General features: G+C 38.2%; 2 protein-coding genes across 2 annotated transcripts in view; one reads left to right on the top strand and one right to left on the bottom strand.

Moving 5' to 3' along the window:
- Positions 1-18675, top strand: part of prep (prolyl endopeptidase) — a 165894-nt gene that overhangs the window by 43215 nt on the left and 104004 nt on the right. The gene's annotated exons all lie outside the window — the stretch shown is intronic.
- prdm1c (PR domain containing 1c, with ZNF domain) overlaps positions 1-18675 on the bottom strand; it is a 44347-nt gene that overhangs the window by 24742 nt on the left and 930 nt on the right. The window contains exon 2 of the mRNA XM_061986790.2: positions 7354-7599. Within this exon, the coding sequence (XP_061842774.2) occupies positions 7354-7599 (246 nt within the window). The remainder of the gene's footprint in view (positions 1-7353; positions 7600-18675) is intronic.

Here is an 18675-nt window from a genome sequence, read left to right as displayed (position 1 = left end):
TGGGATTTAGCGATTAGGAGTTAAACAGGTTGTTTGGTAAACGTATAGCATGTTCTATATGTTATAGTTATTTGAATGAGTCTTACCATAATATGTTACGTTAACACACCAGGCACGTTCTCAGTTGGTTATTTATGCCTCATATAACGTACACTTATTCAGCCTGTTGTTCACTATTCTTTATTTATTTTAAATTGCCTTTCAAATGTCTATTCTTGGTGTTGGGTTTTATCAAATAAATTTCCCCAAAAAATGCGACTTATATATGTTTTGTTTCCTTCTTTATTATGCATTTTTGGCAGGTGCGACTTATACTCCGGTGCGACTTATACTCAGAAAAATACAGTAATTACCGTATTTTTCGGCGACTTATACTCCAAAAAATACGGTAATTACCGTATTTTTCTGAGTATAAGTCGCACCGGAGTATAAGTCGCACCTGCCGAAAATGCATAATAAAGAAGGAAAAAAACATATATAAGTCGCACTGGAGCCCGGCCAAACTATGAAAAAAACTGCGACTTATAGTCCGAAAAATACGGTAATAATGAAATCCAGAGGCAAATTCATACGTTAATCACTGTTACAAGCGCGGCCCTCTGATGGCAGCCATAACTGCCATGTGGCCCTCAATGAAAACCAGTTTTTTATTACCATATTATACTGTAGTTAACTATTAGCTGCTGAGGCTTCGTGGGCTGAAATTACACTAAACTACGAAGTTGGGTAGAGAGCCACGGATGAAATAAAATCATTTATTTCTATTAAAACAAAAGGTTTTCTTTATTTTTCCCCAAGCTGCCGTGCCTCGTCTCCCAGACCTCCGGTCTCAGGTGTATTCGGACCAACATAACGATGAGATGTAAGCAGAAAACAAGCTCATCAAGTGGCGGCGTTGTCCAGAGAGACCGTGAGAAGATTGTCCTCCTAGACTCCGCCTGTTGAATATTTCATAAGCCAATCAGCCATCTTTGTTGTCTTTCCGCGCATTAAAATTTCACCGCGACTCATGTTCTGTCACATCCAGGTGTGAAACGCACCCCTCTCGAGCGCCCGGGGCGGTTAAACAAGGATAAAGTATCACGCGCATCCCCCCCCCCCCCCCCTTCCCGACTAGACAAGTCTCCATAACCCTTGAAGGCAGCTCCATGGCCTGTCTTTTGTGACATTAGTAGTTGTAACATATCCTCCTCTTTGGTGTCCCGAAGCATCATCTCATCTTGTCAGACTTTTGACACCACCATGTCTTTAAAGTTAATCCTTTATATCAGTGGTCCCCAACCATTTTTGCACCACGGACCCAGTTTTATGCAGGCTTTATTTTCAGGGACCGGCTTGCATACTTGCCAACCTTGAGACCTCCGATTTCGGGAGGTGGGGGGGGGGGGGGGGGGGTATATTTACAGCTAGAATTCACCAAGTCAAGTATTTCATATATATATATATATAAGAAATACTTGACTTTCAGTGAATTCTAGCTATATATATATATATATATATATATATATATATATATATATATATATATATATATATATATATATATATATATATATATATATATATATATATATATATATATATATATATATTATTATATTATATATATATATATATATACATATATATATATATATATATATATATATATATTTTATTATTTATATATATATATATATATATATATATATTTATTTTATTATATAATCGGGACGGCGTGGCGCAGTGGGAGAGTAGCCGTGCGCAACCCGAGGGTCCCTGGTTCAATCCCCACCTAGTACCAACCTCGTCATGTCCGTTGTGTCCTGAGCAAGACACTTCACCCTTGCTCCTGATGGGTGCTGGTTAGCGCCTTGCATGGCAGCTCCCTCCATCAGTGTGTGAATGTGTGTGTGAATGGGTAAATGTGGAAGTAGTGTCAAAGCGCTTTGAGTACCTTGAAGGTAGAAAAGCGCTATACAAGTACAACCCATTTATCATTTATTTATATATATATATATAAATAAGAGAAATACTTGAATTTCAGTGTTCATTTATTTACACATATACACACACATCACACTCATCTACTCATTGTTGAGTTAAGGGTTGAATTGTCCATCCTTGTTCTATTCTGTCACTATTTTTCTAACCATGCTGAACACCCTCTCTGATGATGCATTCTGCTTCGTCTCCTTGTTGTGTGCGCAGTTGTGCATTCTCTAAAAGCCCTAGATGTTATTGTCACATATGCATGTACAGTAGATGGCAGTATTGTCCTGTTTAAGAGTGTCACAACATTGCTGTTTACGGCAGACGAACTGCTTTACGGTAGACGAAAACGTGACTGCTGTTGTTGTGTGTTGTTGCCGCGCTGGGAGGACGTTAATGAAACTGCCTAACAATAAACCCACATAAGAAACCGAGAACTCGCCCTCGATCATTCTACAGTTATAACGTGATTGGGCAGGCACGCTGTTTATATTGTGGGAAAGCGGACGTGAAAACAGGCTGTCGACACGTCACTCAGGTCCGCTGGAGGCCACGCCCCCTCCAGCTCCGCCTGAATTTCGGTAGATTTTCGGGAGAAAATTTGTCCCGGGAGGTTTTCGGGAGAGGCGCTGAATTTCGTGAGTCTCCCGGAAAATCCGGGAGGGTTGGCAAGTATGCCGGCTTGTGAAAAATACAACTCACTATAAGGCTGAATTAGTGGGAGCCCTGGACTTGTTTCTTTGCAATGAAATGCTGATGGAAATCAGCCTTTGGCTACAATCGGTCACATTTATATTTGATATGTTCATTAATGTGCAGTGTATCATGTCACAAAGTTATAACAAATGGCGACTTCCTATGAGGGGTTTAATTGTACATCTATAAACAAGCTCATTGGTGTGTCTAGTGCACATGTGCCAAACTCAGATCTGGCCCTCCACGTCATTGTATATGGCCCGCAAAAGCCTGGAAATAATATGTGTCAATAAAATACTAGAAATGTCCGATAATGGCTTTTTTGCCGATATTCCGATATTTTCCAACTCTTAATTACCGTTTCCGATATCAACCGATACCGATATATACAGTCGTGGAATTAACACATTATTATGCCTAATTTTGTCGTGATGCCCCGCTGGATGCATTAAACAATGTAACAAGGTTTTCCAAAATAAATCAACTCAAGTTATGGAAAAAAGTGCATATTTATTATTGAAGTCACAAAGTGCATTATTTTTTTTTACCATGCCTCAAAACAGCAGCTTGGAATTTGGGACATGTTCTCCCTGAGAGAACATGAGGAGTTTGAGGTGGGCGGGGTTGGGGGGGGCGGGGTTTTTAGAGAGGTAGCGGGGGGTGTATATTGTAGCGTCCCGAAAGAGTTAGTGCTGCAAGGGGTTCTGGGTATTTGTTCTCTTGTGTTTATGTTGTGCTACGGTGCGGATGTTCTCCCGAAATGTGTTTGTCGTTCTTGTTTGGTGTGGGTTCACAGTGTGGCGCATATTTGTAACAGTGTTAAAGTTGTTTATACGGCCACCCTCGGTGTGACCTCTATGGCTGTTGACCAAGTATGCGTGCATTCACTTGTGTGTGTGAAAAGCCGTAGATATTATGTGATTGGGCCGGCACGCAAAGGCAGTGCCTTTATGGTTTATTGGCGCTCTGTACTTCTCCCTACGTCCGTGTACCACTCCGTACAGCGGCGTTTTAAAAAGTTATAAATTTTACTTTTTGAAACCGATACCGATAATTTTCAGATATTACATTTTAAAGCATTTATCGGCCGATAATATCGGCAGTCCAATATTAGCAGACATCTCTATAAAATACCTTATATTTTTTTTCTTTACTTTCTTATTTTCTTACTAAAGGTATTAGGGTTTTTTTTTTTCTAGTTTGACATGGAACAAAAATAGTGTCCAATATTGCAACAAATATTATATTATCTAACTTTTTGTTGGTCAAAATCCAAATAAATACTTAAATATCTGCTTAACTTGTGGTTTCGAAGCAAGTTATCCATCAAATTGTACACTATAAAAATGACCAATAGTCAATCAATCAATCAATCAATGTTTATTTATATAGCCCTAAATCACGAGTGTCTCAAAGGGCTGCACAAGCCACAACGACATCCTCGGTTCAGATCGCACATCAGGGCAAGGAAAAACTCAACCCAGTGGGATGACAATGAGAAACCTTGGAGAGGACCGCAAGGGGAGACCGGTGCAATGGACGTCGAGTGGGTCTAGCATAATATTGTGAAAGTCCAGTCTATAGTGGTATAGATTTTACTGTAAAATTTAGGGAGGTTTTTTTTACAGCATATTACTGTAAATTGAGGGAAAAAACGACCAATGTTAGTTTTTTTTACTGTAAAATTCTGTCAACTGAGCTGTCAGTTTTCTTTTTGTTGTTTTTTTACTGTAAAATCCACGGTTTATGATTTTATGGTACCACATTTTATCATAGTAAAAAACTGGCATCTGGGTTGCCAAAATTAAATTAAACAGTGGTACTGTATTTGTATTTACATTAAAATGGTAAATGGGTTGTACTTGTATAGCGCTTTTCTACCTTTTTTAAGGAACTCAAAGCGCTTTGACACTATTTCCACATTCACCCATTCACACACAGCTGCCATGCACGGCGCTAACCAGGCCCATCAGGAGCAAGGGTGAAGTGTCTTGCTCAAGGACACAACGGACGTGACTAGGATGGTAGAAGGTGGGGATTGAACCAGGAACCCTCAGATTGCTGGCACGGCCACTCTCCCAACTTCGCCACGCCGTCCCCATAATATGTTGTAAAAATAATAATAATAATACAAAAAAACAGCATATATTTTACAGGACAATATTTTACTGGCAACTAAGCTGCCAGTTTTTTTTCTGTAAAAAAACAGTGGTAAAATCGGCAGATTTTTTTTACTCTTTACGTCATTTTTTTTTAAATATTTTAATTCATAGGCAAATTCGTTAATTATTTACTGTTACAGGCGGCCTTCTAATGGCAGCCATGACTGCGGTGTGGCCCTCAATGAAAACAAGTTTGACACCCCTGGTCTAGTGGGACAGGCCAAAGTTAAGTTGGAGAAAATGCAGTCCTTTAAAAAAGGTTTACCGTATTTTTCGGAGTATAAGTCGCACCGGAGTATAAGTCGCACCTGCCAAAAATGCATAATAATAATACAAAAAAACAGCATATATTTTACAGTACAATATTTTACTGGCAACTAAGCTGCCAGTTTTTTTTCTGTAAAAAAACAGTGGTAAAATCAGCAGATTTTTTTACTCTATACGTAATTTTTTTTAAATATTTTAATTCATAGGCAAATTCGTTAATTATTTACTGTTACAGGCGGCCTTCTAATGGCAGCCATGACTGCGGTGTGGCCCTCAATGAAAACAAGTTTGACACCCCTGGTCTAGTGGGACAGGCCAAAGTTAAGTTGGAGAAAATGCAGTCCTTTAAAAAAGGTTTACCGTATTTTTCGGAGTATAAGTCGCACCTGCCAAAAATGCATAATAATAATACAAAAAAACAGCATATATTTTACAGTACAATATTTTACTGGCAACTAAGCTGCCAGTTTTTTTTCTGTAAAAAAACAGTGGTAAAATCGGCAGCTTTTTTTACTCTTTACGTAATTTTTTTTTAATATATTTTAATTCATAGGCAAATTCGTTAATTATTCACTGTTACAGGCGGCCTTCTAATGGCAGCCATGACTGCGGTGTGGCCCTCAATGAAAACAAGTTTGACACCCCTGGTCTAGTGGGACAGGCCAAAGTTAAGTTGGAGAAAATGCAGTCCTTTAAAAAAGGTTTACCGTATTTTTCGGAGTATAAGTCGCACCTGCCAAAAATGCATAATAATAATACAAAAAAACAGCATATATTTTACAGTACAATATTTTACTGGCAACTAAGCTGCCAGTTTTTTTCTGTAAAAAAACAGTGGTAAAATCGGCAGATTTTTTTTACTCTTTAAGTAATTTTTTTTTTTAATATTTTAATTCATAGGCAAATTCGTTAATTATTTACTGTTACAGGCGGCCTTCTAATGGCAGCCATGACTGCGGTGTGGCCCTCAATGAAAACAAGTTTGACACCCCTGGTCTAGTGGGACAGGCCAAAGTTAAGTTGGAGAAAATGCAGTCCTTTAAAAAAGGTTTACCGTATTTTTCGGAGTATAAGTCGCACCGGAGTATAAGTCGCACCTGCCAAAAATGCATAATAATGATACAAAAAAACAGCATATATTTTACAGTACAATATTTTACTGGCAACTAAGCTGCCAGTTTTTTTTTCTGTAAAAAAACAGTGGTAAAATCGGCAGATTTTTTTTTACTCTTTACGTAATTTTTTTTTTTCAAATATTTTAATTCATAGGCAAATTCGTTAATTATTTACTGTTACAGGCGGCCTTCTAATGGCAGCCATGACTGCGGTGTGGCCTTCAATGAAAACAAGTTTGACACCCCTGGTCTAGTGGGACAGGCCAAAGTTAAGTTGGAGAAAATGCAGTCCTTTAAAAAAGGTTTACCGTATTTTTCGGAGTATAAGTCGCGCCGGAGTATAAGTTGCACCTGCCAAAAATGCATAATAATAATACAAAAAAACAGCATATATTTTACACTTACACTTATTCAGCCTGTTGTTCACTATTCTTTATTTATTTTAAATTGCCTTTCAAAAGTCTATTCTTGGTGTTGGGTTTTATCGAATAAATTTCCCCCAAAAATGCGACTTATATATGTTTTTTTTTCCTTCTTTATTATGCATTTTCGGCAGGTGCGACTTATACTCCGGTGCGACTTATACTCCAAAAAATACGGTAATTACCGTATTTTTTGGAGTATAAGTCGCACCGGAGTATAAGTCGCACCTGCCAAAAATGCATAATAAAAAAGGGAAAAAACATATATAAGTCACACTGGAGCCCGGCCAAACTATGAAAAAAACTGCGACTTATAGTCCGAAAAATACGGTAATGCTTCTCTCCGGCCCGCTAACAAATGCGTCACGGACCGGTACCGGTCCCCGAACCACTGCTTTATATAACTTTCCTGCTGTGGGTAAAACACGAACCACCTTCCATGTTGTCTGCAAATAAAACTTCCTATAGCCGCTGACCCAAAGGCGGCGTCTGTCCGGTGCCTGCAGTTTGCTTTACGACGTAATTGAGTGCTAGGACAAAAAGGGCCCGAAGTAGCTACTAATCACGGACACCTGAGGCTATGTGCCTCGGTCTTTGTCTCCACATAGCAAAGGCTGAAATTAGACAACAGCATGTCAAGTATTTCCTGCCTGATGATGGATGAGCGGATGCAAGGCAGAACGGAAACATGTCCGAATATGTGTCACTTTCCCCGAGTACCTGTGCTGAGTCCAGGCGGCGTTTCAGGGCCAAGTTCCTGGGCAGGGATCGCGCCGCTCGCGTCTTGCTGCTCTTCGGGGACTCTTCATCCAAAGGCTGGTCCTTCACTATGTACGTGCACTTATCCTCAAAGTCCGCCTCGCTCCATGATGTCATGTCTGCACCCGCCGCCGCCATGACCCCCCCTGTGCTCTGTGGCGACCCTTCTGAGGTTAACATGACTGTGCTGCACTCAGAGGTCGAGGCCTGAAGGGAGATAGCCACAGTTTTAGATGGGTTGGTTTATTTCCCCTAAAATTCTAGCTTTTCAATAGCTCAGGGTTAGGGCGTTTTATCTCAATGGCATTCAATAATACATATACAGTACAGGCCAAAAGTTTGGACACACCTTCTCCTCATTCAATGCGTTTTCTTTATTTTCATGACTACTTACATTGTAGATTGTCACTGAAGGCGTCAAAACTATGAATGAACACATGTGGAGTTACAGTCGTGGTCAAAAGTTGACATACACTTGTAAAGAACATAATGTCCAATCAGTTTCCAATCATTTCAGTCTGCAGGTGTACATAATGTTGTGGCCCTGCAGTCATTCACAACTCCTCCAACACGAACATTATTGTTTTTGCACTTTTTGGCTTCTTATGAAATAACTTTTTTAAATAGATTCAATCTTGCACGTGGAAAGTTTAAGTGTGGGCTTTAGTTGATATAACACTCCCGTCAGGGGTTGCTGTGCATTCTACGGCGGGGGTGCAGTAGGCGAGCCTCAGCCAGTGCGTCTTTTGCAGCCGTTTTTTGATCGCTCAGCACAAGAAATGCGTTACACACATACAGTTGTTGACAAAATACACTGTACATTATATACCTCAGCTAACTAAACTATGGAAATGTATAATATAGTTCATATAGCAATACGGTCTCACTGCACAGCAGACCAGCAGTTAGCCGAGTCCGCAATCCATGTTGAGGCACTGAGTGACGTGTCTCGACTGGCTGCTGTTCACCACACCGTCTCTTCTCAGTATTTGAACGGCAAATGTGAAAATTCAGCGATTTTGAATAAAAATAATCTAAAACTGGTGAAGTTAAATGGAAAATAACTTTATAGTATAATCACTGGATACATTTAACAATTTAATTTTTTTTTTTTCCGAGCTAATGTCGCTATATCTTGCTGTTCTTTCCACCATGTTTGTTTGTATTCACTATGTGACGTCACAGGAAAATGGACGGGTGTTTATAACGATGGTTAAAATCAGGCACTTTGAAGCTTTTTTTAGGGATATTGCATGATGGGTAAAATTTTGAAAAAAACTTCGAAAAATATAATAAGCCACTGGGAACTGATTTTTAATGGTTTTCACCATTCTGAAATTGTGATAATGTTCCCTTTTAAAGTTTTTTGTACGAAAAAAAAATACTGGACAGTAACCATTGTAACCAAATAATGGCCTGGTGCAGGCTGGTGCAAAAATAAATAAAAGCCTTGTGCAAATAACCGCCCTTGTCCTAATAGTCGCCCCGGGGTCTGACCCCATTTTGTGAAATAAACGCCCGGACTACTATTTGGTAATATACGGTAAGTCATGACTTTGGGAAGGCCATTCTAAAACCTTAATTTTAGCCTGATTTAGCCAGTTCCATTGGCAGAAAAACAGGCCCGGAGCATAATACTACCACCACCATGCTTGACGGTAGGCATGGTGTTCCTGGGATTAAAGGCCTCACCTTTTCTCCTCCAAACATATTGCTGGGTATTGTGGCCAAACAACCCAATTTTTGTTTCTTCTGACCACAGAACTTTCCTCCAGAAGGTCTTATCTTTGTCCATGTGATGTCAGATGAAACAAAAAATTTGCTGTTTTGACCACAATACCCAGCAATATGTTTGGAGGAGAAAAGGTGAGGCCTTTAATCCCAGGAACGCCATGCCTACCGTCAAGCATAGTGGTGGTAGTATTATGCTCTGGGCCTGTTTTTTTGCCAATGGAACTGGTGCTTTACAGAGAGTAAATGGGACAATGAAATAGGAGGATTACCTCCAAATTCTTCAGGACAACCTAAAATCATCTGTTCGGAGGTTGGGTCTTGGGCGCATTTGGGTGTTCCAACAGGACAATGACCCCAAACACACGTCAAAAGTGGTAAAGGAATGGCTAAATCAGGCTAGAATTAAGGTTTTAGAATGGCCTTCCCAAAGTCCTGACTTAAACGTGTGGACAATGCTGAAGAAACAAGTCCATGTCAGAAAACCAACAAATTTAGCTGAACTGCACCAATTTTGTCAAGAGGAGTGGTCAACAATTCAAGCAGAAGTTTGTGGATGGCTACCAAAAGCGCCTTATTGCAGTGAAACTTGCCAAGGAACATGTAAGCAAATATTAACATTGCTGTATGTATACTTTTGACCCAGCAGATTTGCTCACATTTTCAGTAGACCCATAATAAATTCATAAAAGAACCAAACTTCATGAATGTTTTTTGTGACCAACAAGTATGTGCTCCAATCACTCTATCACAAAAAAATAAGAGCATAGAAATTATTGGAAACTCAAGACAGCCATGATATTATGTTCTTTACAAGTGTATGTCAACTTTTGACCACGACTGTATGTACTTAACAAAAAAGAAAGAAAAAATCCTAATATGGCCACTTTAATGCGCCTTATAATCCAGTTTGATTGATTGAGACTTGTATTAGTAGATTGCACAGTTCAGTACATATTCCGTACAATTGACCACTATATGGTAACACCCGAATACGTTTTTCAACTTGTTTAAGTCGGGGCCCACGTTAATCAATTCATGTTACAAATATATGCTATCAGCATAATACAGTCATCACACAAGTTAATCATCAGAGTATATACATTGAATTATTTATGTTATTTACAATCCGGGGGGTGAGATGTGGAGGGGGTTGGGGCGGGGGGGTTAGGTTTGGTTGATATCAGCACTTCAGTCATCAACAATTACAAACCCCGTTTCCATATGAGTTGGGAAATTGTGTTAGATGTAAATATAAACGGAATACAATGATTTGCAAATCCTTTTCAACCCATATTCAATTGAATGCACTACAAAGACAAGATATTTGATGTTCAAACTCATAAACTTTATTTTTTTTTTTGCAAATAATAATTAACTTAGAATTTCATGGCTGCAACACGTGCCAAAGTAGTTGGGAAAGGGCATGTTCACCACTGTGTTACATGGCCTTTCCTTTAAACAACACTCAGTAAACGTTTGGGAACTGAGGAGACACATTTTTTAAGCTTCTCAGGTGGAATTATTTCCCATTCTTACTTGATGTACAGCTTAAGTTGTTCAACAGTCTGGGGGTCTCCGTTGTGGTATTTTAGGCTTCATAATGCGCCACACATTTTCAATGGGAGACAGGTCTGGACTACAGGCAGGCCAGTCTAGTACCCGCACTCTTTTACTATGAAGCCACGTTGATGTAACACGTGGCTTGGCATTGTCTTGCTGAAATAAGCAGGGGCGTCCATGGTAACGTTGCTTGGATGGCAACATATGTTGCTCCAAAACCTGTATGTACCTTTCAGCATTATGGCGCCTTCACAAATGTGTAAGTTACCCATGTCTTGGGCACTAATACACCCCCATACCATCACAGATGCTGGCTTTTCAACTTTGCGCCTATAACAATCCGGATGGTTCTTTTCCTCTTTGGTCCGGAGGACACGACGTCCACAGTTTCCAAAAAACAATTTGAAATGTGGACTCGTCAGACCACAGAACACTTTTCCACTTTGTATCAGTCCATCTTAGATGAGCTCAGGCCCAGCGAAGCCGACTGCGTTTCTGGGTGTTGTTGATAAACGGTTTTCGCCTTGCATAGGAGAGTTTTAACTTGCACTTACAGATGTAGCGACCAACTGTAGTTACTGACAGTGGGTTTCTGAAGTGTTCCTAAGCCCATGTGGTGATATCCTTTACACACTGATGTCGCTTGTTGATGCAGTACAGCCTGAGGGATCGAAGGTCACGGGCTTAGCTGCTTCCGTGCAGTGATTTCTCCAGATTCTCTGAACCCTTTGATGATATTACGGACCGTAGATGGTGAAATCCCTAAATTCCTTGCAATAGCTGGTTGAGAAAGGTTTTTCTTAAACTGTTCAACAATATGCCCACGCATGTGTTGACAAAGTGGTGACCCTCGCCCCATCCTTGTTTGTGAATGACTGAGCATTTCATGGAATCTACTTTTATACCCAATCATGGCACCCACCTGTTCCCTATTTACCTGTTCACCTGTGGGATGTTCCAAATAAGTGTTTGATGAGCATTCCTCAACTTTATCAGTATTTATTGCCACCTTTCCCAACTTCTTTGTCACGTGTTGCTGGCATCAAATTCTAAAGTTAATGATTATTTGAAAAAAAAAAAAAAAAGTTTATCAGTTTGAACATCAAATATGTTGTCTTTGTAGCATATTCAACTGAATATGGGTTGAAAATGATTTGCAAATCATTGTATTCCGTTTATATTTACATCTAACACAATTTCCCAACTCATATGGAAACGGGGTTTATATATCATCAGAGAAATGGACATTGAAACAGTGTAGGTCTGACTTGGTAGGATATGTACAGCGAGCAGTGAACATAGTGAGCTCAGAAAGCATAAGAACAAGTATATACACTTGATTATTTACATTTGATTAATTGCAATCAGGGGAGGTGGGATGTGGTGGGGGGAGGGTGTTAGTTTAGGGTTGTAGTTGCCTGGAGGTGTTCTTTTAGTGCGGTTTTGAAGGAGGATAGAGATGCGCTTTCTTTTACACCTGTTGGGAGTGCATTCCATATTGATGTGGCATAGAAAGAGAATGAGTTAAAGGGGAACATCATCACAATTTCAGAATTGTTAAAACCATTAAAAATCAGTTCCCAGTGGCTTATTATATTTTTCGAAGTTTTTTTCAAAATTTTACCCATCACGCAATATCCCTAAAAAAAGCTTCAAAGTGCCCGTCCATTTTCCTGTGACGTCACATAGTGAAGCCAACACAAACAAACATGGCAGAAAGAACAGCAAGCTATAGCGACATTAGCTCGGATTCAGACTCGGATTTCAGCGGCTTAAGCGATTCAACAGATTACGAATGTATTGAAACGGATGGTTGTAGTGTGGAGGCAGGTAGCGAAAACGAAATTGAAGAAGAAACTGAAGCTATTGAGCCATATCGGTTTGAACCGTATGCAAGCGAAACCGACGAAAACGACACGACAGCCAGCGACACGGGAGAAAGCGAGGACGAATTCGGCGATCGCCTTCTAACCAACGATTGGTATGTGTTTGTTTGGCATTAAAGGAAACTAACAACTATGAACTAGGTTTACAGCATATGAAATACATTTGGCAACAACATGCACTTTGAGAGTGCAGACAGTCCAATTTTCATCAATTAATATATTCTGTAGACATACCCTCATCCGCGCTCTTTTCCTGAAAGCTGATCTGTCCAGTTTTGGAGTTGATGTCAGCAGGCCAGGGAAGCTAGGGTCGATAGGGGGTTTAGTTCGTTCGTTTGCGGGAACAAAGTGCCGCCATTGCTTGCCGTGCTAGCGAGGTGCTTTGTCCCTGAATTGCTCACACACTCCGGCAGATTCAATGGGGGTCTGGCGGCAGATTTCTTTGACTTTATCGTTGGAAATGCATCTGCTTTGAGTGTCGCAGGATATCCACACATTCTTGCCATCTCTGTCGTAGCATAGCTTTCGTCGGTAAAGTGTGCAGAACAAACGTCCAATTTCTTGCCACTTTCGCATCTTTGGGCCACTGGTGCAACTTGAATCCGTCCCTGTTCGTGTTGTTACACCCTCTGACAACACACGGACGAGGCATGATGTCTCCAAGGTACGGAAAACAGTCGAAAAAACGGAAAATAACAGAGCTGATTTGACTCGGTGTTTGAGAAAATGGCGGATTGCTTCCCGATGTGACGCCACGTTGTGACGTCATCGCTCCGAGAGCGAATATTAGAAAGGCGTTTAATTCGCTAAAATTGACCCATTTAGAGTTCGCAAATCGGCTAAAAAAATATATGGTCTTTTTTTCTGCAACATCAAGGTATATATTGACGCTTACATAGGTCTGGTGATAATGTTCCCTTTTAAGACCTTTGTTAGATCGGAATCTGGGTTTAACATGGTTTGTGGAGCTCCCCCTGGTGTTGTGGTTATGGCGGTTATTTACGTTATTATTTACGGTGTGCCTTTTGTATGAAAATAGACCCACTCATCAGCAGTGCGCCTTATAATCCCGTGCGCCCTATGGTCCGGAAAATACGGTAATCATTTTTTACAAGATGGAGCAGAGCTAAAATTACAGTGAGGAGGCAGCAGCCATGCACTTTCCCAGCCTCGGCTACTACCGGACAAACAAACTTCAAAGTGGAGCCCTCATACTCGCTACCCCCTCTGCTGCCCCCGCTGTCCCATACATCCTGTGAAAACCGGAGTCACAAACCCCGGAGCTGTGAGGGGAGGTTCCTGTCCACGTCATTCTCCCTGGAGCAACACCACTTTCACAAGGAAGCCGGGGCCAAGCGCTCCCAGTGAATCAAGCAGACTTCCTCTGGACCAAGTGAGGTTTTTTGGCCCTCAAACACATCCATCCTGTGTACTGTCTCTCCAGTTCACACGAAGATCGGAGCCAGATATGACACCCCCGCAACCTCCCCAAAGCATCCCAACTGATGGGATGAAACAGTGAGGACAGTAGAAGCTTTGATTAAAAAAACAATACTGGGATATGCCCTCTCCAAACTGCTTCCTGTTCAGGTTGCCACTCACGATGGTGATGAGATCATTTCCAGTTAAATGAAAGCCGGCCTGCTTTTGTATTGACACATCTTGTTAAATGTTGCTAAAAAGTGTGTCAATTAGAGATGTCCGATAATGGCTTTTTTGCCGATATCCGATATTGTCCAACTCTTAATTACCGATTCCGATATCAACCAATACCCATATATACAGTCGTGGAATTAACACATTATTATGCCTAATTTTGTTTTGGTTTTCCAAAATAAGAGAACAACTTCAACTCAAGTTATGGAAAAAAGTCCCAACATGGCACTGCCATATTTTTATTATTGAAGTCACAAAGTGCATCATTTTTTTTTAACATGTCTCAAAACAGCAGCTTGGAATTCGCACATACATTACATAGAAGCTAGTAATTAATGAAAATGAGTAAAATTAACTGTTAAAGGTTAGTACTATTAGTGGACCAGCAGCACGCACAATCATGTGTGCTTACGGACTGTATCCCTTGCAGACTGTATTGATATATATTGATATTAGGGATGTCCGATAATGGCTTTTTGCCGATATGCGATATTCCGATATTGTCCAACTCTTTAATTACCGATACCGATATCAACCGATATATGCAGTCGTGGAATTAACACATTATTATGCCTAATTTGGACAACCAGTTATGGTGAAGATAAGGTACTTTTAAAAAAAATGATAAAATAAGATAAATAAATTAAAAACAATTTCTTGAATAAAAAAGAAAGTAAAACAATATAAAAACAGTTACATAGAAACTAGTATTTAATGAAAATGAGTCAAATTAACTGTTAAAGGTTAGTACTATTAGTGGACCAGCAGCACGCACAATCATTTGTGCTTACGGACTGTATCCCTTGCAGACTGTATTGATATATATTGATATTGGGGATGTCCGATAATGGCTTTTTGCCGATATCCGATATTCCGATATTGTCCAACTCTTTAATTACTGATACCGATATCAACCGATACCGATATCAACTGATATATACAGTCGTGGAATTAACACATTATTATGCCTAATTTGGACAACCAGGTATGGTGAAGATAAGGTACTTTAAAAAAAAAAAGAAAGAAAAAAAAGATAAATACATTAAAAACATTTTCTTGAATAAAAAAGAAAGTAAAACAATATAAAAACAGTTACATAGAAACTAGTATTTAATGAAAATGAGTCAAATTAACTGTTAAAGGTTAGTACTATTAGTGGACCAGCAGCACGCACAATCATTTGTGCTTACGGACTGTATCCCTTGCAGACTGTATTGATATATATTGATATATAATGTAGGAACCAGAATATTAATAACAGATAGAAACAACCCTTTTGTGTGAATGAGTGTGAATGGGGGAGGGAGGTTTTTTGGGTTGGTGCACTAATTGTAAGTGTATCTTGTGTTTTTTATGTTGATTTAATAAAAAAATTTAAAAAACGATACCGATAATAAAAACGATACCGATCATTTCCAATATTACATTTTAACGCATTTATCGGCCGATAATATCGGCAGGCCGATATTATCGGACATCCCTAATTGATATATAATGTAGGAACCAGAATATTAATAACAGAAAGAAACAACCCTTTTGTGTGAATGAGTGTTTTTTGGGTTGGTGCACTAATTGTAAGTGTATCTTGTGTTTTTTATGTTGATTTAATAAAAAAAAAAAAAAAAACATAGATAATTTCCGATATTACATTTTAAAGCATTTATCGGCCGATAATATCGGCTTTCCGATATTATCAGACATCTCCAGTGTCAATTATTACACCAAAGAAGGGTTGTCAAAATATACATTGAAGGGCTCCCCCAGTACCCAAAACAAAAATAAGATGTACAGTTAAAACAGGCCTGGGCAATTATTTTGACTCTGGGGGCCAAATTTAGAGAAAAATTGTGTCTGGGGGTCGGTATATCTCATTTTTAGGAACACTAATACAAGACAATAATGTCCGATTGAATGCTAAAAACGTTTTGACAGACCGCCTTAAAAAATGGAATGGAATTTTACGTTTTTTTTACCGAATGAGACACCCACAATGTACATGAAAATAAGGAATGTGGGATTTACTATTTTAACTATGAACGATAAAACACTGAATATTGACAACATATGACCGTCACACCCCCTCTCCATCTGCCCAGGTCTGAGTTCAAGGGACTCTTTGTAACCATACTTGCCAACCTTGAGACCTCCGAATTCGGGAGATGGGGGGGGTGTATATATTTTCAAGTATTTCTTATATATATATATATATATATATATATATATATATATACATATATATATATATATACATATATATATATATATATATATATATATATATATATATATATATATATATATATATATATATATATATATATATATATATATATATAAATAAATAATCAGTTCTTGAATGAGTATATCCGTTCGGCCACAGTGTTCAATGGAGAAGTCTGATCTACAAAATGTGCAGGCAGCATACCCCTTCCCCTTCCAGCTGTCCTGGATGAACTGAAATTATTTTTTCCAATCATTTTGGAACTTGCAAGCGTACTTCTTCTTCTTCCTCGTCGTCGCCATGTGTCTTCTTCGTTCTTCTGCTTCGTCTCTGTTATGTTTTTGGACATTACTACTTGCCGTAGTTTTGAAGCAATGCATGATGGGAATCCGGATGTTGTGTGTCAGTGTATTAACGTGCCGGCTGGAATAAACCCACGCTGAGAAATAGCTCCGTGCCTGCCTACTTTATGGGTTATAGATAAACCTATGGATAATGGAGACATATATAATAGTCTCCTTTTCAGGTGAGAGAGGACGCTAAAGGCAGTGCTCTTAAGGCACGCCCCCAATATTGTTGTCTGGCTGGAAATCGGGAGAAATTCGGGAGAATGGTTGTCCCGGCAGATTTTCGGGAGAGGCACTGAAATTCGGGAGTCTCAGCAATGTTGAGTTTTTGGTTTCTTTAGCCGCAAATGACACAAAAAAGTGCCAAAACACTTTAAAAAGTTGTCTTTTCCATTTTCCTTTTTTTTAAATGATTCACTTCTCTGACAGTTAAACAGGAACAACACATGTTGTTGGAACCTGCTAACCAGTGGCATATAAAGAGCATTCTAATCAACTGCAAATGATTGCATTTTCGGAAAAATAATGGAAATAAGATGTTACTTGTGTCATTTTCCAGCCATAAATATCCAAATGATGGTATTTTTGGAATTAACCATACATGTACCTCTTTATGAAAGGCAAATAACAGACCTTACTGTAAATATACATCAGAATAACAGAATAATTTAAGTTTGCACTTTATATGTATTTTACAAATTCCTGATGTTACTTTTGTTATAATATTTAAGTTGGCACACAAAACACATTACTTTATAACAACAAAAGTCAAATAAAAATAAAATGAACGATGAGTAGGCCTACAAATAATATTATTTTTAATACTATATCATTAAAATGTTTTTTGTTTTTTTAAGTTTGCACTTTATATGTCTTATACAAATTTTCTGGTGTTACTTGTTTTATAATATTTAAGTTGGCACACAAAATACATTACTTTATAACAACAAAATGAACAATGAGTTGGCCTACAAATAATATTATTTTTAATACTATGTCATTAAAATGTTTTTTTTAGTTTTTTTATTTGCACTTTATATGTACTATACTTTTTTTTGGGCACACAAAATACATTACATAAGAACAAAAGTAAAATAAAAATAAAATGAACAATGAGTAGGCCTACAAATAATATTATTTTTAATACTACATCATTAAATTGTGTTTTTTTTAAGTTTGCACTCTATATGTACTATACTAATTTTCTAGGGTTACTTTTGTTTTATTATTGAAGTTGGCATACAAATTGCATTACTTTATAACAACAAAAGTCAAATAAAATGAACAATGAGTAGGCCTACAAATATTATTTTTAATACTACATCATTAAAATGTTTTTTTTGTTTTAAGTTTGCACTTTATATGTACTATACTAACTTTCTGGGGTTACTTTTGTTTTAATATTGAAGTTGGCACACAAAACACATTACTTTATAACAACAAAAGTCAAATAAAAATAAAATGAACGATGAGTAGGCCTACAAATTATGTTATTTTTAATACTATATCATTAAAATGTTTAGTTTTTTTTAGTTTGCACTTTATATGTATTATACTAATTTTCTGGTGTTACTTTTGTTATAATATTTAGGTTGGCACACAAAATACATTACTTTATAACAATAAAAATAAAATGAACAATGAGTAGGCCTACAAATAATATTATTTTTAATACTATATCATTAAAAAAAAAATTTCTTTTTTAAGTGTGCACTTTATATGTATCATACTAACTTTCTGGGGTTATTTTTGTTTTAATATTGAAGTTGGCACACAAAATACATTACTTTATAACAATAAAAATAAAATGAACAATGAGTAGGCCTTCAAATAATATTATTTGTAATACTATATCATTAAAATGTTTTGTTTTTTTAAG

Source organism: Nerophis lumbriciformis, linkage group LG26 (genome assembly GCF_033978685.3).
Source record: "Nerophis lumbriciformis linkage group LG26, RoL_Nlum_v2.1, whole genome shotgun sequence".
NCBI lineage: Eukaryota > Metazoa > Chordata > Actinopteri > Syngnathiformes > Syngnathidae > Nerophis > Nerophis lumbriciformis.
This window is presented reverse-complemented; position numbering and strand designations above follow the sequence as displayed.